General features: G+C 55.1%; 1 protein-coding gene across 6 annotated transcripts in view; it reads right to left on the bottom strand.

Annotated features, from left to right (window-relative positions):
* Positions 1-22678, bottom strand: part of UROC1 (urocanate hydratase 1) — a 41452-nt gene that overhangs the window by 5836 nt on the left and 12938 nt on the right. For 5 of the 6 annotated variants that reach the window (XM_021098107.1, XM_021098106.1, NM_001244219.1 and 2 more), the window contains 17 exons: positions 22099-22229; positions 21289-21382; positions 20385-20444; positions 20044-20172; positions 19876-19937; positions 16711-16777; positions 16485-16628; positions 15533-15621; positions 13832-13894; positions 13398-13577; positions 12801-12898; positions 12622-12694; positions 11436-11557; positions 10448-10518; positions 7926-8024; positions 6707-6806; positions 3227-3308 (listed from right to left, as the gene is read on the bottom strand). In XM_021098107.1, the coding sequence (XP_020953766.1) occupies positions 3227-3308; positions 6707-6806; positions 7926-8024; positions 10448-10518; positions 11436-11557; positions 12622-12694; positions 12801-12898; positions 13398-13577; positions 13832-13894; positions 15533-15621; positions 16485-16628; positions 16711-16777; positions 19876-19937; positions 20044-20172; positions 20385-20444; positions 21289-21382; positions 22099-22229 (1664 nt within the window). The remainder of the gene's footprint in view (positions 1-3226; positions 3309-6706; positions 6807-7925; positions 8025-10447; positions 10519-11435; positions 11558-12621; positions 12695-12800; positions 12899-13397; positions 13578-13831; positions 13895-15532; positions 15622-16484; positions 16629-16710; positions 16778-19875; positions 19938-20043; positions 20173-20384; positions 20445-21288; positions 21383-22098; positions 22230-22678) is intronic. The other variant, XM_021098108.1, reaches the window with a different exon arrangement.

Here is a 22678-nt window from a genome sequence, read left to right as displayed (position 1 = left end):
CGTGGACAGGTCAGCATAAGCTGCTAGGCCCGGCTCAGCCACCAAGGGGCAGATGCCAGAGACAAGAAAACCATGATCCTACAGCCTGTGGAGCCAAGTCCCCAAATGCAAACTGAAACTACCCTACAACCAGCCAGGCCCTGGCCCTTGGGTGACTAGAGGTGAGAGCTGAGCTGGGATGCATAGAACATCCCCTAGAGAGGCCACTTCTCCAAGGTCGAGAACACAACTAACCTTACATGGCCATAAAAATACCGACAGGAATTTAGACAAAACGAGACAGCAGAGAAATCTGCTCCAGATGAAGGAACAAGATAAAAACCTCAGAAGAACTAAGTGACTTGGAGATGGCAACCTGCCTGAGAAAGAGTTCAGGGCTGTGATGGAGAGGCTGGTCCACGAACTCAGGAGGAAGAGGGATGCACAGAGTGAGAAGTTAGAAGACATGTTTGACGAAGCATTAGGAGATGTAAAGAACAACCAGACAGAATTGAAGAATACAATAACCGAAACAAAAACTCACTAGAGGGAATCAGCAGTAGACTAAATGAGGAGAACAGATCAATCAGCTGGAAACGGTGGAAACCACCGCCACCAAACAGAAAAAGGAAAACGGATTGAAAAGAAATGAGGACGGTCTAAGAGACCACTGGGACAACATCAAAAGCATCAACGTTCACATTATAGGGGTCCCAGAAGGAGAGGAGAGAGCAAAAGGGGCTGAGAAAATATCTGAAGACATAGTAGCTGAAAACCTCCCTAACCTGGGAAAGGAAATGGTCACTGGAGTCCAGGAAGCACAGACAGTCTCACGCAGGATAAACGCACAGAGGAAACACCAGGACAAAGAGTAATTGAATAGATGGAAACGAAAGAGAAAATGCTAAAAGCAACAAGAGAAAAGCATCAAGTTACATACAGGGAAATCCTCATAAGGCTACCAGCTGATTTTTCAGCAGAAACTCTGCAGGTCAGAAGGGAATGACATGATATCTTTAAAGTGATGAAAGGAAAAAACCTCCAACCAAGAATACTCTACCCAGCGAGGCTCTTGCTCGGATTCAATGAAAAAAATCAAAAGCTTTGTAGATAAGCAAAAGCTAAGAGAATTCAGCACCACCAACCCGCTTTACAGCAAACACTAAAGGAAATTCTCTAGGCAGAAAAGAAAAGGCCACAACTGGAAACAAAAAAAATTATGAAATGGGTAAAGGCTCATGGGTAAAGGCAAACACACTTAAAGGTAGGAAATCGCCCGCAGACAAATATGATGGCAAAGCAGCGGTTGTGAGCGGGAGAGCACAGATGCACGGTGTGTAAAGCCTGCAGGAGTGTCTGAGGGATTAAGTTATACACGTGTCTGATGCATCCGAGGCACTTTCACAAAGGAGCCCCCAAGGGCGGCTGGAAAAAAGGGCCTTGGTGCCAGCACCTTGCTGGCCTGCACTCTGTAGGGGCCTGGCGGACACCCTGATGGGCTGTGCAGGGCAGCAGTGAGCAGTGTCCCGAGGTCCTTGTGTCCGTTCTGCCCCATTATGCCCTCTGCCAACCTGTGGATGTGACACAGATCCTGGGACATGCCAGATCTGTGCCCAGATCCGGCTCTACCACCAGCTCAGTCCCTCCTTCAGAGTCACTCAGCTCCAGATCTGACCTCAGCAAATCTGGCCCAAAGATCCCAGGTACCCAGTAACCAGGCACTCTTTCCCACTGGTTTCCTCCAGCCTGTGTATCTGAAAGGAAACCCACTTCTGTCACAGTTTCTATCAATTAGGGCTGCGTGATTGGCCTGCAGCTCAGAATCCCAGCCTCAAACAGCCCAAGGCCAAGCCAGCTCATGGGATGCTCTTCAGCTGCAGCTGAAAGACTTGGCTCTAGAGGGCAATACCAGGCTTGATCTGACCAAACGGGCTCAGAGGTCAGTTCAGAGGTGGCCTAGCCTGGGGAGCTTACTCCCTGAAGCCAAGGTGCCCCTGCTGCTCCAAGGGGCCAAGAATCCAGCATGGCCAGAGCTCCCCAGGTGACTTGGCAGAGTCACCATGCAGGTGCTGCCCAGAACCACCTCTGCCTCAGTTTCCTTATCCGTAAAGGTATTTCTTTTCCAATATTAAGTGACAGTGGATTTATAGAGTTGAGCAAATACTTGCCACGTGGTCCACTTGCAGTAAGTGTTTGTCATTCATTATTCTTAGCAGTGAATGCGACATCATGATTTATAATAAATGTTTGGTCTTTGTCCGCAGCTCCTAAAACCCTAGGAATTTCCCAGAGACCCCAGATGGATCAAGTTTCTTTGTTTGTCAATGAGGAGACTTGGGAAATCCCTGAGGGAGGGGCCAGGGGAGTCCACCTGTACCCTGGGGCAGGGGAGGCATGGAGGTGGAATCAGTCACCAGTGGCCAGTGATCCAGTTGATCAGGCCTGATTAAGGAATCCTCCATGAAAAGCCCTGGGATTGGGGGACCGCAAGGCTCCCACGTGCCCCCAACCCCATGAGGGCCTCACCCCATGTGTCTCCTCATCTGGCTCTTGATTCCTATCCTGCTGTACCCTTTGTAATAAATCGCTGACCTAATGAGTTAATGGGCTCCCTGCGTTCTGTGAGCTGCTCCAGTCACCGGAACCTCAGGTCTATAGCTGGCTGGTCGGAAGAACAGGTGACACCTGAGATCAGCCTAGTGGGGGCAGTGGAGGGGAGCAGCCTTGGGGTCTGTGGGATCAGATGTTATCTCTGGGCAGATGGTGTTGGAACACCCAGATGCCGGAACTTGGGGCAGAGCTGTCAGGATGTCTTCCTTAGGGAATCGCCACTATCATCTGGAAAGTATCGCAGAGGGGCCAGCCCCCTCATGGTGCAGGCTGGAAGCAGGCCTGGCCAGGCAGTGGGCTGGGACCCAGGGAGCCCACAACCCAGGTCCCGCCTCCCAGCCACGGCCCTGATGGAATGAAGGGACAGGGCCAGGACAGCACTGGGAACTCCTGGGAGAACATCCATGAAAGCAGCATGAAAGCAATGGAAAAGGATGCTCTTACCGGCATCACAGCAGCCCGTGGTGCCCCACGGGACAGGGGAGACCCCAAATTTGGGAGGTTCGGCAAGTCCCCCATTTCCAGCGCACACAAGGAGCAGAGGGAACTTGGGGAGGCAGGCCCAGGACCCCGGGGAACCCCAAGACTTCCACGGGAGCCCCCCACACACACACCACTGGCTCTCCGAGCTTCTTACCAGCCAACACCCCCACCGTTGTGAAGAGCAACCCAGGTGGCTCCCCGAAAGGCATCTCCCACGAAGTTCTGCACAGCCATGTCTGCGGAGACAGAGCCCTGTCAGCCCCTGAGCAAGGTGGCCAGGCAGGGCCGGCAGGACAGGCAGGGACCAGGGGAAACTCTAGGAACGGCAATGGGTTGTGTTTTCAGAGCTGAGCAAAGCAGGAGCAATGGACTCATGCCTGGTAACATTGTTCACCCTCCCTGTCCTTTGCTCTCCAGCACGAGTGCCAGGCACAGAGCCCCAGAAGCACAAAGGACAAAGGAATTCAAAGGGAGGCAGTGGCAGTTTTAGCTCAGATGACAAAGAGCATCAATCCCACCCTTAAAATAGGCAAAATGGTAGGAGACAATTACCAGCTGTGCTTGGCCCCAACAGAGGGGCGAGGTCCTGGGACAGCTGATGAATGGGAACTCTGAAGGGAGGTGGCTGCACAAGGGACCCTGAGCCTCCCCGTGTCTAAGGACTTGCTGAAGGACAAGCCCAAGCTTGCCTGAGACACGGCCCAGGGACACAGACAGAAAGGCGTCAGCACCCTCTGGTGGGCTCTTCCTCCAACCCCCCACTGGTGGCCACAGAGAAAATGGGGACGGGGGGTATCCTGAGAATGCTCTCCTCCAGTGCAGGGATGTGAGAAGCAAGAAATGCCGCTCCAGGACTTGGAAAAGGCCAGGGAGCAGATCCTCCCCTGTGGCCTCCCCTGAGACGTTCGTCAAAGCCCTGCCCATATCTCAACTTAAGACCTGAGAAACTGATTTCAGGCTTTGGACCCTCAGAACTATGAGGAAACATATTTGCAAGACAAGTTTGTGGTAAGTTGTTACAGTGGCCATAGGACATGCATGTAAACTACATTAATATCAGAGAATTTCAGAGCCAGCAGCATTATTAGGGATAAGGAAGGACATCACACGCTGATAAAGAGGTCAACTCTTGGAGTTCCTGTCATGGCTCAGTGGTTAACAAAGCCCACTTGTATCCATGAGGGTGCAGGTTAAATCCCTGGCCTGCCGTGAGCTATGGTATAGGTCACAAACATGGCCTGGATCCCATGTTGCTGTGGCTGTGGCATAGGCCGGCAGCTGCAGCTCCAATTATACCCTTAGCCTGGGAACCTCCATATGCCACAGGTATGGTCCTTAAAAAAAAAAAAAAAAAAAAAAAAAGGAAAAAAGAAAAAAGAGGTCAGCTCTCCAAGAGGACACCATAAACCTAAACAAGGGTGCACCTAGCAACAGTTTTAAAACACACACGGTAAAGTGGGTGGAAAACAAAAACAGAACAGACAAATCCATAAATGAGCTGGGACATCATTGCCCACCTCTCAGTAATTCAAGGAACAAGTCGGCAGAAAGTCATTAAGAATCTGCACAACAGGAGCAGCATCACCAACTGATTTGTCCTAACCGACACTTAAGAACAAGCCTCATGTGGAGTTCCCATTGTGGCTCAGTGGTTAACAAATCTGACTGGGAACCATGACGTTGCGGGTTTGATCCCTGGCCTTTCTCAGTGGGTTAAGGATCCGGTGTTGCCATGAGCTATGGTGTAGGTTGCAGATGTGGCTCAGATCCCGCGTAGGCCGGAGGCTACAGCTCCAATTCGACCCCTAGCCTGGGAACCTCCATATGCTGCAGAAGCGGCCCTAGAAATGGCAAAAAGACCAAAAAAAAAAAAAAAAAAAAAAAAAAAGAACAAGCCCCACATAATGGCAGAATACATCTTCTTCCCAAGGATACCAAGGTAGACCACATTCTGGGCCATAACACAACCCTTAACAAATTTAAAAGAACACAATGAATATAAAATAAGTTCTTTGACTATAATGGAATTAAATCAGAAGTCAGCAACAGAAAGATATTTTATTTATTTATTTATTTATTTTGTCTTTTTTTTTTTTTTTTTTGCCTCAGCATATGGAGGTTTAGGATGCTGCTAAAGCAGTGTTTAGAGGAACATTCATAGCATTAAAATATTTTTATTAGAAAAGAAGGAGTTCCCATTGTGACTCAGCAGGTTAAGAACCCAACTAAAATCCATGAGGATGTGGTTTTGATTTCTGGCCTTGCTCAGTGGGGTTACAGATCCACCATTGCTGCAAGCTGCAGCATAGGTCACATGCATGGCTTGGATCCTGCATTGTCATGTTTGTGGTGTAGGCTGGCTGCTGCAGCTCCAATTTGACCCCTAGCCTGGGAACTTAACATATGCCACAACTGCAGCCCTAAAAAGAAAAAAGAAAAAAAAGGAGGGGGAGGTTTAAAATCTGTAACCTTCGTGTCCACTTCATGAAAACCAGGAAAACAAGAAGCAAATTAGGAGTTCCCGTCGTGGCGCAGTGGTTAATGAATCCGACTAGGAACCATGAGGTTGCGGGTTCAATCCCTGCCCTTGCTCAGTGGGTTAACGATCCGGCATTGCTGTGAGCTGTGGTGTAGGTTGCAGACGCAGCTCGGATCCCGTGTTGCTGTGGCTCTGGCGTAGGCCAGTGGCTACAGCTCCGATTCGACCCCTAGCCTGGGAACCTCCATATGCCGCGGGAGCGGCCCAAGAAATGGCAAAAAGACAAAAAAAAAAAAAAAAAAGAAGAAGCAAATTAAACCCTAAGTAGATAGGAAGATGGTCATACTAAAGAATAGAGCAAAAACCAATGAATTTGTAATCAGAGAAGCAATCAAAAAATCAATTAAACTAAAAGCTTCTTCTTTGAGATGATCAATAAAATTGATACACTTATAGTCAAATTGATCAAGGAAAAAGAAAGAAGACACGAGCAACCAACTTGTCAGGAATTGTGCAGGAATGAGTGTAGATACCACAACTGACTCCACAGACATTGAGATAATAAAGGAATATGATCCTATACCCATAAATTCCATAACTTAGATGAAAGGGACCCATTCCCCCAAAAAAGTGAAGTACTATTCCTGAGTGTCACCTCCTTCCCTTGGGACCCATCCATAATGGAAGGAGCCTCAGGTGCTGGGGATGAGAAAGCCCCCCAGGACCAGGACGCAGGAGCTGTGATGACTGTGGCAGTCATGGTGGATGGGGCAGCAGCCCCTCCCTGAGCCCCGGCTGCCTGCGGGAGCTGATGCAGCACACACATGCTGACTAATGCTGGCATCCATAGTGGCCTCAGAAGGAGGATGTGCTATTGCCCCCACTTTGCAGACAGGGGCACAGAGCACCTGAAGATCACCTGGCAGTGATGGGCCAGGCATGCCCAGGTCTCAGCCTCAACCTGCCAGGTCCACCCAGTACTTGCCCAGGTTTACAGCGAGCCCAGGGGTGGGCTCTGCCCTGGGTGCACCACCCTGTGCCACACCTCTCAGATGCCAGCCCTGCCCCAACATCATGACTGACCAAATGAATCAACCCATCTTTAACTACAGTCCAAACCCAACATAAACATGTCAAAGGCTCTGTGTCCCTCACCTGCACAGAAGGCGGAGCCGTCATGAATGTTGGAGGTCTCCCTAAACGGGCTGTCTGTACCACTGACGTCATGGTGGTCTCGGCTCAGGACCACTGGTGCCTGCAGGGTGGAAGGACACAAGAGGTCAGCCAACAGCATCCCCTGTGGCCCCGCAGGCAGAACTCAAGGGTGGGCCATGCCAGACATGCCTCGGATCCCCTGGAACTAGGGTCTCTGACGCTCCCGGTGGCTGCTCAGAAACGCTTCCCACCTATGGGCTGTGCTCCCCAGCTGCTGGATCTGAGTCCCCTCAACCCCATCCGGCCATCATCACGTCCATTCACAGGACAGCTGAGGCCAGGAGAGGATGGGGGCCTCCCCAACATCATGAGGTGCAGGGGACAGGCTGGGGTTTCATCCCCATGAGAAGGTCTTGGGTCCGAGAGGCTGCCCTGTCCCTGAACAGTGACTTTGCTCCCCTCTTCACCTCTGCCCAGTGTTCCGGCTCCTTCTGGATACTCAGACCTCAGCTCTGCAGAAAGGCCCATCCTGACCCCCACTGCCCCCCCATGTCACCTCACTCACTCTTCACAGAGCTCAGCACCTGATATGCTCTAAACTGATACCTCTGCCTGTGTATCCACAGCGTCCCCCTATGTGGACAAGGTGGGACTCTGTCTACCTTGTCCTTTGGATGGTTACCCCTGTGTTAGAACAAGTTTGGCACAAAGGAGGCACTAAGGGAGGGAGGGAAGGGGAGGGGGACAGAGGAGGAGGAGAGGGGAGGGGAGGGGAGGGTGAGGGAGGAGGAGGGGAGGGGAGGGAAGGAGGAGGGAAGGATAAGGGAGGAGGAGGGGAGGGAGGAGGGGAGGGGAGGGGGAGGGAGAAGGGAGCTGGGAGGGAGGAGGGAGGAAAGGGATGAAGGGAAGGAATAAGGGAGGGTGGGCTGGGCTGACCAGCAGGCAAACGGGAAAAGCAGGGAAGTTTGTCATGGTTGGAAAGTGACAATTCAACACCCTGGTAGGAAAGCCACCGGTGCAGCCCTCACACCCATGCTCTGAGGTTACCTGAGCCTCCTCTCTGAGATGAGGCTCAGAGAGGGCCCCTGACTGCCCAAAGTCACACAGCAGGGACTGCATCGGAAGCTGGGTTTGGGGACAGGCACCCAACCTCCCGGGGCTGGTGCTGGCGCTGGCAAGGAGCCCAGGGGAGCCCCTCCCACAGCACAGGTCAGGCCACCTTGATCTCCCCACGGGCGATGGCTTGGTTGAAGGCCACAGCAATGGCCACACGACCCTTCTGGTCTGAGTACAGGATCCTTGCCTGGGAGCCCACCACCTGTGAAGAGAAGGGTGAGGGCTGACCTGCTGACGCGTGGGGAGACACTCAAGGGACATCCACCAGCAGCCAGACAGTAACCTCCAGGGAGGTCAGGGAGGGCCTGAGGCCCCTGAGGTGGGGCAGTTCTAGAATCTGTGGGCCTGAGGCCCGTACCTACGTCCAGCCCTGCATCTCTGGCGCACATGCACGTGCAGCCTGGCCCCCAGATGTCCCTCGTGACCCTTCATCGCAGGGCCCTACTCCTGGAGGGGCCTCTGGGACTAGACTCACCTGTCTGGGGAAGTTGCCAGCTGGAGTCCTTCCAACGGTAGTAACCTCAACCCCACCCAGGGTGACCAGTGTGCTGGCCTCGCTCCAGCTTGGCACCAGTCTCCTTGGAGAGTCTGTCCCTGTGATGGGCCCTGTTCTCCAGGTGATGAAACAGGCCCAGGAAGTCTAAGCACCTTAGCCACCAGGATGCAGCTCCTGGGGGCAAGGGATTGGGGGGGTAGTAACCAAGGGGAAACAAAATCTTCCAGAAGTGAGGAGTTTCTGTTAGCACAGCTGGCTTCAGCCAGGTGCCATCTGCCAACATGGACACTTTGGGGAGCTGCTGGCAGGGTGAGCGTCTTAGGGAACCAAGCTTCAGTTTGGGAAGATGAGAAAGTTCTGGGGATGATGGTGGTGATGGCTGCATGGCAGTGCTGAGTGCCCCTGAGCTGTGTACTTCGACATGGTTAAATGTAAATTTATGTCCCAGGAGCCTCGATGTCAGCCTCGTCCTCGCAGCTTTGCACCCAATGGCCAGACTTTACTATGCACCAGCTGCCTCAAATCCTTTTAGGAAAACCTATACCACAAGTCAGCACTCAGAGATTTTCAGATTTCTTGGATCCAGAAAAAGAAAACAGGAGTAACTGGCCCAGGATTGCCAGCTGTTTCTTTTAATGTGTACCTTAAAAGAAACAATTGGAGTTCCCGCTGTGGCTCAGTGGAGTAAGAACCTGACTAGTATCCATAAGGTTGCGGGTTTGATCCCTGGCCTTGCTCAGCGGGTTAAGGATCCAGTGTTCCTGCGAGCTGCGGTGTAGGTTGCAGATGCAGCTGGGATCCAGCATGGCTGTGGCTGTGGTGTAGGCCGGCAGCTGTAGCTCCTATTCAACCCCTAGCCTGGGAACTTCCATATGCCGTGAGTGCAGCCCTAAAAAGAAGAAAAAAAGAAAAAGAAACAAATTTAAAAAGGACAACCTTCTTTGATGACCATTTTTCTTGACAGAGAGCAATGTGAAGCAAGTGGGAAGGACACAACCGCTGAGTAGCTTTAACTCAAACACACAGAGTCCTGCTCGTAGGCTTGGGGACAGTGTCCAGCTGGTCACCCACATGTCCTTGTCCCCCCCCACCAGCTCCCTTGGTGGCCATGCCCCTGACCTGAGGCCTGGCCTCTGGTCCTCTCTGGACCTCCCCTGGACTGGCCCGTATACCTCCACCTCCTGCCCTCCCCTCCCCAGGCCCAGGCTCTCGGGTCCAGCCACAACTCTCAGGTGTCTGGCGGTCACAGGGACCTCTGTGGACATGCAACACGTGCAACCACATGGCCAGGAGGAGGGGGCAGCCTGCATGCTTGGAACTGGACCTGGAAGCCCAGGGTGGGGGGCGGGGCTTAGGGCAGGCGTGACAGAACCTTCCTGGCCCTGGGACCCCAAGCCAAGGACCCACCTGTCTAGACATGGTAGCAGCACCTGGCCACCAGGGTCTGCAGCCAAAGGCATGTGAACCAAATGCTCATTTCTTATTTTGTCCTGGTGCACCTGCTGGCTGCCTCCTCAAGCCCAAGCATGGGCTATTCACACCCTGCTCCCCAGCCCCCAAACCTACACTTAGACCTGAACCTGCAGGTCAGCTCCTCAGAGACACCCTTCTGCTGGGCCTGTGTAAACCAGTCCCCACACAGCAACACCTGATTCAGGATCACACCCATGATCACAGAAACAGGCGTGTGATCAATCCACTCAGCCCTGGCCCAGCAGAGCCTCAGAGGGCCTGCTCCAAGCCCGGCCCCACAGCCAGGGAGCAGATGCCACCTCCAGCATCTCTAATGTGCTGATAGGAGGCTCAGAGGGGCCAAACCACTCACCCCAGGTCACATAGCTAAGAAGCCAGAAGGCCTGGTTCCAGGGCCCTGCAGGGCCACCTCTCAAGAGCTATTTGTGGAGTGACCAGAGGAAGAAATTGCCTACTTGCCTTGATCACTGCCCCAGAGCCCAGGCCACCTTCTGAAAGGCCCTGGCCTGCTTTGTTCAGCAGCCCCAGGGCAAGGTGGCCTGTAGGGACACCATCACCTGAGCAGTCCCATGGGGCTCGCGCCTGGGTGGCAAGCGGCACCCCACCCAGGCCAGGTCCAGTGGTCCCCCCTGCCCCCCACCAGGCCAAGCCCTCACCAGCTGGTGCTTGGCAGCCTCCCGGATCCAGCGGATGTTGTCCATGTACTGCAGCTTCACAGCGGGGTTCACTGCGGGGGCGGGGGGGGCAGACTGTTAAATCTCCAGGAGTCCTGTGAGCCGGTGGTTAATAGACATTGATAAAATTTTAACTAAATAAACATACACTTTTTTAAAATTGTATAAAAAGTGAAGGTAATGTTCACACATTATCATTTCTTAATTACTTCACCGTCTTTTCCTAGGATCTATGCCCTCATGGTTTTCTGCCTGGGGGACACGGAGACTCCCCCGCCGAAGTCAGCCCTTAGAGCAGTGGCAGGGGGCCCACCAGCAGGTTGCTTCCTTGGGGGCCAGCTGTTAAAAGTGAAGTGGCTCCAACCCCAGGAGACTCCTGCCTGGATTTCCAGGAGCAGCCCCGCCTCCCCTCCTCCCCAGCCCGCTGGCCCCGCCCATGCCGTTGGCCCCGCCCACACCACCAGCCACACCCACCGGCTCTCTAGCTCTGGGTCCCCTAACCTGGATCCCTGCTCAGGCTACCTAAAGTGGGTGTGGGCGGCTCGGTAAAACTGGCCCCTGGGGATTTAAAACAAGCAGGAAAGGCCGATCAGCCACCCACCAGAGAGAAGGGAGAAGCTGCAGAGCATTAAGGCAGGAGCCTGGCAGCGGTGAGGGGCACCAAAATAACCACCTCCCCTTCTCCAACCCACACACAAGGGACCATGGTAGGCCAGGGCATCCAGCCAGGGCAGAACCAGCCCTCTGTCCACAGACAGAGCTGCAGACAAAAGTTCTGACATGAAGAATGGCTGCTCACGGAGGTGATGGTGTGGACAGCCAGAGGCGGCTACACCCAGGGCCTTGTGCCCAGTGCCCACAGGGCCAAGCAGGGGACCGTGCGTCCAGGCTACCCCTGCACTGCCAAGCGGGAATCTAGAGGAGCTTTGGAGGGCACCCACCCACCCACCAGCACCTCTGACAGCCTCACCTCCGCCAGAAATGGCCTCCTCCAGCACAGATGTGGCCAGGTGATCCGTGACCGCCAGGTCCTGGGGGTCCCCTGATGTGCACACCCAGCGGAAAGGCCCGAATCCCTGGGAGAATATGTCCCTGCGAGGGCAAATGGCTCATTCCCTGGGGGCTGCAGCCCGGCTGGGGTCACCATGATCCAAGGCTGGGGAAGCCGCCCAGGCTCAGAACTGAGGGGTGAAGGTTGTGTGCTCATGGGCATATGCAGCAAGTGGGGTGTTGGTGTCCAGAATTGTTGGAAGCCCTTAAGCCACTAACTGGAGAGTAATTTCCGAGACCCACCCCAGGCCCCTCAGTGTCCCTTCCCCCAGCTCCCTGTCCCCTCTGAGGGCTGTAGGATCAGGGAGCTGAGACGCAAATAAGCAGAAATTCCTTAAGCTGCTGTCAGAGACAACCTGGAAGCCAGGAAACTAAAACTAAATATTGGGAGAAACAGTAAGTGAAGATTTGCCTAAATTTGCTTCAAGTGGACAAATCTTCTGAGGTGACTCCAGGCAGAAGGATGCAGGGGCCTCCCTAGGTTGCCCTCCACTGCCCCCCAGGGAGTCTCCAGCGGCCCTGGTCCATCTCTGGCCCCCTCCCCAACCACAGTGAACTGAAAAGGATGATGGCATCTCACACCCTGCTCTGGTCCCCTCTGGTGCAACCCCCTCCCCCACCCCCACTGGTCCCCTCTGTGCACTGTCCCCCCTCTCTACCACTGGCTCCCCTCACAGCTGCTCAGGCCCAAGCCCCACCCTCTCCTTTGCCACACAGCCCTGCACCCTGCTTGTTCCCCCCACATGGCATGGCCAGGAAGGCACACAGGCTGCAGGGATCAGGCTGTCAGCTGCCAACTGCTCAGGGCTCAGGTGTGGCTGAGGTGGCAGGATGGGCAGCTCCCCAGACGTGCCATCCAGGACCGTGGGATGGGAGTTTGGGGTGTTCACCAGAGGTGACCTCAGCCCAGCCCAGCATCCTGTTCTCTCACTGAGGCCCTACACAGTCTCCTAAGTTTCCAGCTCCTCTCCCCCTGCATTTTGGGGTGGAAACCCTGTAACTCAGGGCTGGGGCCACTCAGGGCTGGGCATCAGTCTTAGCACACGGCCTGAGTTGTGGTCAGGGGGGGTCTTCAGGCCCAGATGCTGGAAGGGCCCGTGACTCACCCCATAATATGCTGGACATATGAGGGATAGCGGAACTCCATCTTGCTGGCACCGGGCTTCCCCACGTCGGCTCCTGTGGGACAGAGACCCACCCAGTGTCACCTGGAGACACTGAGCCCCAGCGAGGCCGAGGCCCCACCAGCCACACCCCTGGCCCCTTGCCACCTCCCCCCTCTCACCTGCTCTATGGGCCTCCAAGAGGAAGGCGTTGCCGTAGTCCCAAAAGAAGAAGTTCCCCTGGGCCAGCCTGTTGATGGCTGAGACATGTCTCCTCAGGCTGCCACAGACGGTGTGGGGGTCAGCACCACACCCCACACCCCACCAGCGCCAGGCTCTGCTGACTCCCCACCCCCTGGCTTCCCCACCAGTGCCTCCTGCCTGGAAGCCCCATCCCTGTCGGCTTCCCATATCCTCTTCCCCTTCAAGACCAGGTAAACTAGTGCTTCCTGACAGCAGCCCGTGAGGCCTGGGCCCGGGCTTCATGCTGAACAAGCAGCGCCCTCTTCCAGAAGCACCTCAGGTCCCCTCCCTCAGCAGCGACTCATCATGCATACAAGCTGGAGGTTGCACCCGGTGTTTTACAGGGGTCACCCCAATCTGTCCCCCAACACTCCCACAGGCCTGTGCGCCCATGACCGCGTCTCACAGAGGAAGAGACGAGGGTCTTGCCCGAGCCACCCAGAGGGCCACGGGGGAACAGGGCAAAGGCCAAAGCTGCTCAGTCCAAAGCTCCTGCAGGCTGTGCGCATCCCAACCCTGCCCTGGGACCTGGTCACCTTTCCTGGACCAGGCCTTTGAAGGCAGCGGGGTCGGAGGCCATGAGGCTCTGAGCCTCCGCAAAGCCCAGCTGCACGGGGTAGTAGCCGCCGTTGAAGGGGTTGTGGCAGGATGTCTGGTCTGACCCCAGGTCCACCAAGAGCTCCCCCGTTGTGTCCAGTTCATGGACCAGGCGCTCCCTGAGGAAATGTGGGTGGTCAGGGCGGGGCAACACCGCCAGGACCAGCTCAGGGTCCGGCCAGGGGACACTGCAGCATGCCTTCTAGCCCACAGGACCAGGAGCCAGGCATGGAGGTTAATCCCCACCCCATGGGAGCAGAGCCTCAGGCTGATACAGGAATCTGTGTCCCCAGGGCACCTGGCCAGCTCTGGGACCCTGGCTAGAGGCAGCTCACCTGGGGCTCACCTCAAGGCTGCCAAATCCCCCACTTACCAAAGATCCACCACGTTGCCATGGTAACCAAGGCTGAGTGCCTCCTTCCTCTTCCTGGCTTCCCTGGAGGGGGCAAGGCCAGGAACCATGGTACACCACACCTGCATGGCTGCCTACCCACCAGCTGGGGGCCCCAGAGCTGCACGTGGGCAGTCAGACTGGAGACACTCTGAGGACCCAGACCCAAGAGGAGCTGCAGACTTGAATGCCCTTGTGATAAAGGTGACAAAAGTGTAGAATTCACTCGGATTGCTCCTAGGCCTCTCATAGGGATCTTTGTAGAACTCACTCAAGGCCATCCTCAGATAGCAGATCATTAAAGATGATTCTGGGAGTTCCCATCGTGGCGCAGTGGTTAACGAATCCGACTAGGAACCATGAGGTTGCGGGTTCGGTCCCTGCCCTTGCTCAGTGGGTTAATGATCCGGCGTTGCCGTGAGCTGTGGTGTAGGTTGCAGACGCAGCTCGGATCCCGCATTGCTGTGGCTCTGGCGTAGGCCGGTGGCTACAGCTCTGATTGGACCCCTAGCCTGGGAACCTTCATATGCCGCGGGAGCAGCCCAAAGAAATAGCAAAAAGACAAAAATAAATAAATAAATAGGAGTTCCCATCGTGGCGCAGTGGTTAACGAATCCGACTAGGAACCATGAGGTTGCGGGTTCGGTCCCTGACCTTGCTCAGTCGGTTAAGGATCTGGTGTTGCCGTGAGCTGTGGTGTAGGTCACAGACGCGGCTCGGATCCAGCATTGCTGTGGCTCTGGTGTAGGCTGGCAGCTACAGCTCTGATTAGACCCCTAGCCTGGGAACCTCCATATGCCGCGGGAGCGGCCCAAGAAATGGCAAAAAGACAAAAATAAAAATTAAAAAAAAATTTTAAAAAAAATCTATACATACTTTCAAAATAAATGAATAAATAAATAAATAAAGATGATTCTACACGTTATTCAGAGGAAAAGGACAAAAAATGAAAGCACATTGGGGGAGCAGAAGATCTAAATACACAAAAGCCCTCACGATACGGAGGCTTGCCCATTCCATGCGTGTCTTCCACGGTGCAGGGAGCAGGGATGTGACAAGACAGGCTAAGGCATGTGTTACGCTGGTCTCTCCTGACTGCGTGTGGTTTATGTGTGTGACAGTGGGAATTAAGCTGCCGGGACTTGTGTGAGTGACAAGGGGGGAAGGCAGGCGGAAGAGGGACTTTTAGAATGTCTCAGCAGTTGGAAGTGCGTGCGTGGGAGTGTGCATACATGTGAGCATGTATGTGCATGGGAGCGTGTGTTCCAGATCTACGTGCTCCTGCAGGATGGGCGCCAGATCAGGCAAGACCCTTCACGCCACACTAGGGGATTTCTCCGATCATTAATGGTGGGTTTTCTGCAAGTTTTACAACAATCTATGTCCCCAAAGTATCCAGTCTTGGTTATGGGGATGTTTCTCAGATTCTGTGTTCATGTGAGCCCCAGAGCCCGTGGATGGGTCTGACTGCAGCCCCCATGCCCAGGTGAACTTCCCACAGGGGGCTCAGGCCTACAGAGCAGAACAGCCCCCAGGGCGGCACCATGCCCTCCCACTGAGAACCCAGGAGACACCACACAGGGAAGAGCCCCGGTACCACGCGGTCTACCCGGCCCAGGTTCCCACACACTGTCAGTATCGACCAGTGAGCCCACATAGAACAGCCCAGGCCAGGAGTTGTACCTGAGTCTTTCAATGCAGTGGTCCAAGCTGTTGGTCACTTCCATTAGCCAGCCTTGCTGGTAGCGTTTCCTGAGGGCCGCTCCATCCACCTGGGACCACAAGGCACAGGGCTACCGGCTGCAATCACCCTGTGTAGGTCACCCCCTTTCCCAACAGTTTGGGGCAGACCCTCCGAGCGTCTTTCAGCATCTCTTCCCTGCTGCCCTCCATATCAACAAACCTGGATCCTATTCAGGGTGACACTGCTCAGCCCAGGGAATGAATCACATCCTGGATAATCACAGCTACCCTCCCACTGAGCCAGTACTGACCATTGAGGTCTAAGGAGTTTCTCAGACTTTGCTTTCCTGCTAAAATAGAATCAGCCACAGCTGGACTTCCCCTTCTCCCTGCTTTGGATATAGATGGGAAGTCTGGGGCTGGGATAGCTGTTTTGTATCCATGAGGGAAGCCCATGTGACTCTGGAGATGTTAGCCCTGACACATTCTCACTGCTTAGGTGAGAAAAATAAAACCCCATTGGTGTCAGTTGCCCTTGCTGGGTTTGGAGTCACCTGCAGCCAAGCGGACTCCTAACAAGGACACCCATGTATGCCACAGGGTTCATAGCAGCCAGGCACAAACCCCCACTGGTGCATACCCCCCATGGCTTTCCCTGGAGACCCTCTCCTCTTCCCCTCCTGCCCAGGAGCTGAGAGCCAGGGGGAGGGCTGGCCATTGTCCAAGATGGGAGTCTGGTTCCCTCATTCACAGGTTTACTATGTTAGGGGGTGAGGGGGGAAGGGAGGCAGAGCCTCAGGCCCACACTTTTAGGACAGAACATCAGCAGGCACTGGCCCTGGAAGGGGATTGGTACATGATGATTGGTGATTGGCACTGGCTGCCCAGGGAACCCACGCTGGGAGGCTGGGGATGCTCTGGAGGGGGTCAGGAGGCACTCCTGCAGGCTCACCTCTGCTATCACGCCGATGCAGCCCACGATGACTGCGGCTTTGGCCTGGGCGCCACTCATCCCCCCCAGCCCAGAGGTGACAAAGACCTTGCCCGCCAGGTCCTCGACACCCAGGTACCGACGCCCGGCGTTCAAGACAGTGAGCTGCAGGTGGATGAGAAGTCGGCTTGCTGTCCATGCAGCACACCCACGCCACCCCACCCTGGGCTTGTGCACCACCTCTCACCACCGTGCCGTGGACGATGCCTTGGGGGCCAATGTAGCAGTAACTGCCCGCCGTCATCTGGCCGTACCTGCCACAGAGGAGCAAAGAGTGTGGCACCGTGCCAGCCCCACCTCAGGTGGTTTAAAGTGGACATCATCACTGCAAATGGATGGAAACACTCTCCTTACTAGACAAGCGAGAACTACAGAGAAGGCCACTGCCCCCCAAATCTGGCCCCCCTCAGACCTCTCACAGACAGACAGGTTTCAGTCTCTTAAAAATGAGTAACATCAGTAAAAATCACACTGGGTAACATTAGCCCCTCCTGGGGAAGAGTTACCCTTGTCACCGCATCCCCACCTCATGTGCAGCAGCCGGGTCCAGGGAGCTGGGTCCCTCCAGCAGGAGGACGGCAGGCAGGGGTGGGGGTGGGGGGGTGGTAAGAGGTGCTTGTCAGGATGCCCACCACACACTTGAGACCTTGAGACCTTGCGCCACAAGCAGTGAGTGAGACAGACACCAGGACCTGATGTGTAGGAACCTTGTGGCAGGAGGTGCTGTTGTCATTGACATAAATGGCCTCACTCTGAGGGGGCCCCTCTGCAGCAGCACCCACACACCCTGTGTGGGTCTCCTCTCAGCCCTACAGCCAACGGCATCCAAGAGCACTGGATGTCACCTCTCCCTGTCGACCCTCTGGGCAGCTTGGCTTCGCCACAGACACAATAGTGAAGACCTCCCCTGTGCCTCCTGGGCGTTGGGCAAGCACTGGACATATGAACAGATAGAGTCCAGTTCTAGGGTGTCTGTGCCCAGTGGAGCATAGCCCGTGTGCATCTCATGATGATCATCCAGTGTTCGAGTCTGGGGCAACGTGGTGGGAAATGGCAGCATTTTGCTGCTGCCTCAGGCGTGCCCTTCCCCGAGGAACACGGTGGGCAGGAACCCTCCTGGGTGCTGTGCCCCACAGCTTCCCTGAGCCCATCTCTGTTCTGGGTCAGGCTGGGTCCCGATCCCACAGATGCCAAGCTGTGTGCCATCTGGAACCTCTGCTTCTTCTTCCAAAAGAGGGGAGCCACTGCCCCTACCTTGCCAGTTGGCCTGAACAGAACACGGCTGATGCCGTAACCATCCATCAGGGGGTTGGGATGGGGGTGTGCTCCCCAGGGCCCCACCCACTAGAGTAGGAGCTATTCATATACCCTCTTTGTAGGTAAGATCTGAGTTTCAAGGCTGCACAGGGACGGGCTGGCAGAACTGGAGACCGACCTTACGTCCTCCTGACTCTGTCCTGCTGCCGCTGCTCCCCAGACCGTGCTTGGGAGTAAGATCATGGGGTCAGAGTTTTCTCTGTTTGGAACTTTGACCCCAGGCACTGGATGTGTCCCTCCCCGTGACCCCGGGCTCGTGATGTGGGTCCTACTCCCCCTGTATTCGTGGCTGCCTACTTCCCCCACGTCCTCCCCATCACAGGCTGCTGTCCCCAGTTCCATTTTTGTCAGTCTGACAATGAAGAGGCTTTGGTCTGGTCAATGGTAACCCCCTCCCATCGCCACTGGCCATTTGCATCTTCTCTTTAGTCAACTGCCTGCAGCATCTGGGGTCAGCCCTCGGGGCAGCCAGACCTGGTCTGAGTCTGTAGCCCTCTGCCCCTTTAAATGTCCATCCTCAGCCTGGGGAACTGACCCCTGGCCACACTAGGCAGGCAGCAGAGCCAGATGCTGACTGTCCCTCTGCTCCCACCAGGGCAGAAGAGGTGGTCAGGCCATTTAATAAATTATAATAACAGCAATATATTACATAACAACAGTATCGACTTGTGAAAAAGCAAAAACGTAGCCGGGTTTCTGAGCCTGGGTTTCTTCCTCCACAAAGTGGAGGGTCCCTAGTTCAGAGGCATCTGGTGGTCTTATAAACCATCAGCTGAGCCTGCTGGACCGGTTTCCCCGTGCTGCAGACTTGGTCACACTCTGCATGGCTATGATCCCAGCACGACAGTCCCAGAGACCCACAAGGACACACAGGTCAAGGATTTCCTGTCATGCTCTTTACATTCCCAAAGAACTAGAAACAACCCAAACCAGGTGGCAAGGAGGCTAAAGCGATGACATTGCAACTGGGCACTGCAGGTAAGATGGGAGTCAGCCCCCCTCTCCCAAGAAGGGACAGACCCCAGGGCAGCAGATGCAGAGGGCATTGCCCGTGCTGGTCAGTCACCTCATCCAAAGTCCACACAGCAGACGCTGAGAAGGACACAGAGGACACTGTGAACTGGGGTGTCAGGGGAAGGGGCTTCCCTCCCACTGGGGCTCCCCAACAGCATTTGAGAGAACACCTCCAATTGGACAGTTAACGTGATAGCACACACAGGGGGCTGGGTCTGCACAGACACATTTGACAGAACTCATGGAAGGGAGCACGTGATGTGTGTGCATTTGTGCATTTGCGGTGTGTATATTTCACTTCGAAAGAAAAAACACTGTAGGAGTTCCCATTGTGGCATAGTAGTTAACGAATCCAACTAGGAACCATGAGGTTGCGAGTTCGATCCCTGGCCTTGCTCAGTGGGTTAAGGATCCGGCGTTGCCGTGAGCTGTGGTGTAGGTTGTAGATGCAGCTCGGATCCAGCGTTGCTGTGGCTCTGGCGTAGGCTGGTGGCTACAGCTCCAATTAGAGCCTGAGCCTGGGAACCTCCATATGCCATGAGAGTGGCCCTAGAAAAGGCAGAAAATACAAAAAAAAAAAAAGAAAGAAAGAAAGAAAGAAAAGAAAAGAAAAAACACTGTAGGCAAATACCGAATCCCAGGCAAGAATATCTGCAGCTTGCTTTAAGATGCATCACAAAAAATGATCATGGATAGTGGGAGGAATAGATAGAGAGGAGAGAAAGTGAGTTTAGTGGTGTGTTAATCACAGAACTTTGGTGTTCCTTGTTAATTCTTTCAATTTTCTCTACGTTTGAAACTCATCATGAATTGTTGCAAAAAGTAGGATTACATTCTATGTTCACTTACACGCATATAAAAAGTGTAGGCATAGCCATGAAAATGAGCAGGAAATATGTAAATACGAAATTATGCTACAGAGCTTTGATTGCGAAGGCTTTTCAAAATCGTGGTTGCTGTGGCTTCACGATTTTACAGGAAAGCCAAGCTAGAGCCCTAGAGAAACTGAAACAGCACTTACATGGTAACTCCCATGGCGAAGAGCTTCTCATACTCTATCCTGGAGGAGTAGTTGGGAATCACCTGGAAAAGAGGGGTGGACAGGGGGCTGTAGGCAGCACCATGCCCGCGGGCACGATGGGTAGGTGCGCGTGGGGGCAACTGGCTCTCCCGCCGCCCCAGGACCCACCATCCCATTGGTGATGACCAGCCTTGGGGCCCCAGGGCTGCTGGGAAAGAGGCCCAGCGGGTGCCCACTGTACATGACCAGCGTCTGCTCCTCCGTCATCTGTGACAAGTAGGACATTGTCAGCCAGAACTGCAGGGAGAAGAAAGCGTGGGGCTCTGTGAGTGGGGCCAGTGTCCTGCCCAGAGCTGGGCCCTCTAGACCCCCGCGTCCCCAAACAGCCTCCAGTGCCGGGATCGCAACCACCAGGGAGGAAGAGACTGAGTTCCAAGCCTGCTTTGCAAGGTGCTTCAGGGCCAGATGCCCAGGGTGGGGGCAGGGCCAGGCCACATCGTCCAGCGTACCTGAGCCCAGTTGCTGAACACCTGCCCATTTCCTCCATAGGTCACGAGCTCCTGGGGAAACTGGAGAAGACAGGGTGTCATCTGGGGTGGGGGCCTGGGAAAGGGAGGGGGCCTCACCCCTGCACTGGGGTCAAGGGGCCAGGTGTACTTCAGGATGGCCCTTGAAGGAGAGGGAGGGGCTGGGGAGAAGCCAGAAGGGGCAGGCCCCGAGGACAGTACCAGGGTGAGGGGCAGAGCTGGGTCTGGGGTTGCTTTGGGAAGTGAGGCTAAGGTCAGTGTCAGGGGTCCGTAGGGGGCCAGGTTCAGGGGCTCCCACACCAGGGGAATGATCACACCCTAGGACCATTTCGTTCTCAAGTAAAATACTGGGTGGGCCAAAGCTACCCTTTGTCCACTCTGGGTATCTGATGCATGGTTGCTTAAGGGTGCCAGGGACACACACATGTGGCCAGACCTGGGTTGTCCACCTATGGCCACTGAGCTCTTGAGCCATGGCCCATGACAAGCTCTAAGTGTAAAATATAACCCTGATTTCAAAGACTTGGTGGGAAAAACACACTGTAAAATAATCTCAATTTTACACAGATTACATGCTAAATGATAAAATTTGGGTAGGTTGGGATAAACTGCAGCACTGGACCTATTTCTTTGCAGTTTTCAGGTGGCTTTTAGAAGACGTAAAATTGCACGTGTCTGCTGTACCAACATCGGTGTCATGGTGCTGATGCTGCGCCATAGTTACCGAAGGTACAGCCCCTGCGGTGTCTGGTGGAGAGGGAGGAGGCCCTCTCTGCACATTTTTGCAACTTCCCTAGACTCTATCACTAAGTAAAAAGCTTGACAGCGTTTCTCAGATTACGTTCCCACCGCTGCTCCCGGCCCGGCCCTGGTTTCCCGCCGTTACCTGGGCCACGGCAGGGTCCAGGTTGTTCATGATCATATGCATGATGGCTGCAGCGGCTTTAGTCCGGCAGGGGTACTGCTCCACTGGGTAGGCCCTGCAAAGGGGGTCCAGCTGCCAGGCCTGACAAAGGGCAGGGGGCAGTGGCCTCCTTCTTGCTAAAGCTCAGGCCCAGCCTGGCCTCAACCCAGCCCCTGGCTGTACAGATGTGGACAGCAAGCTCTGGCATTCCAAAGGAGGCGCCTCGGAGCTCCTGCCAGGAGGTGGGTCCAAAGCCCTCGTGCTTTGCTGGCTCTTCCTGGGATGGGCAATTTGGCTCACCACACCCCCACCTTCCCCCAGCCCCTGGCAGACTGCAGTGGGGAGAAAGCTGATTGCAAAGCGAAGCTGAATCCTCTCCTCCAGACAGACTTCATCTGTCCTTTCCTTTGCACCGCCAGTGCTCCCGGGGAATTCTGGAGAGGGTGCCAGCCCAGCAGGTCCGGACAGAAGTGAGGGAACAAGGTGCCTGCTTTGGGGGGGTCGTTCCGGACAGTCTGGCCTTCTGGTGCTTTCAAGGACAGTGGTGCTCAGAGTGTAATGCAGGGCCAGGCAGTGTCCCCTGGGACCTCGAGGAAGACAGGAAGACCTCCCGCTGGCTGCAGCCCCAAGCCTGGCCCTTGGCAGATGCGGCCATGGCCCTCCTGGAGTGGAAGGCCTGCACTCCCCCCTGACTGCATCCTGACCCGGGCAGGGTCCCTCTGGAAAGCACCCCGCATCACCCCCCCGCAACTCTGGCCCCTGAAGCTTGGACCCCAACCACCCTGCACTCACTTCATTTCCAAGTTAGGGCAGAACCGGTACATGTAGATGTGCCCGTACAGTCGCAGTTCCTGGGCAAACTCTGGGGCCAGCTGCTCCTGGACATCCGGGGGGAAGTACCGAAGGGCATTCCTCAGCGCCAGCTGTGGGCAGAGAGCAGTGAGGGCAGCAAATCCAGAGGCTTCCATGACAGGCCATCCTCCTCCCTTCCTCCCCGACCCCTCTGGATTTGCCTCTGCTCTGCTCAAGACACTTATGCCCCAAGGCTAGTTCTCACCCCAAGCCTGGCTGCCATATCACCCCCTGCAGGAAGCCTTTCCTGATTGCCCTCCCTGCTTCACACAGGCAGCCCTTGAGTCCTTCCCTCTTCTGGCTCAGCAGCGACCAGGCTGCTTGACCCCAGGCAGGCACCAGAGAGGGACCTGCCCTGAGGCTTGTGACTACAGCGGGAAGGGCAGGTTCAAAGGCAGGGAAAGCCGAAGATGTACATGAGTGTGGAGCTGCTCCCCAGCCAGGCCAGAAGCCTCAGGTGGGGGCTCACTTTGCACATTCGCAGCCCCAGGAGTGAGACCCCACCAGACAGGAGGAAAGC

Source organism: Sus scrofa, chromosome 7 (assembly GCF_000003025.6).
Source record: "Sus scrofa isolate TJ Tabasco breed Duroc chromosome 7, Sscrofa11.1, whole genome shotgun sequence".
Classification (NCBI taxonomy): Eukaryota; Metazoa; Chordata; class Mammalia; order Artiodactyla; family Suidae; genus Sus; species Sus scrofa.
The sequence above is the reverse complement of the archived record's forward strand: the minus strand, read 5'-3'. Positions and strand labels throughout refer to the sequence as shown.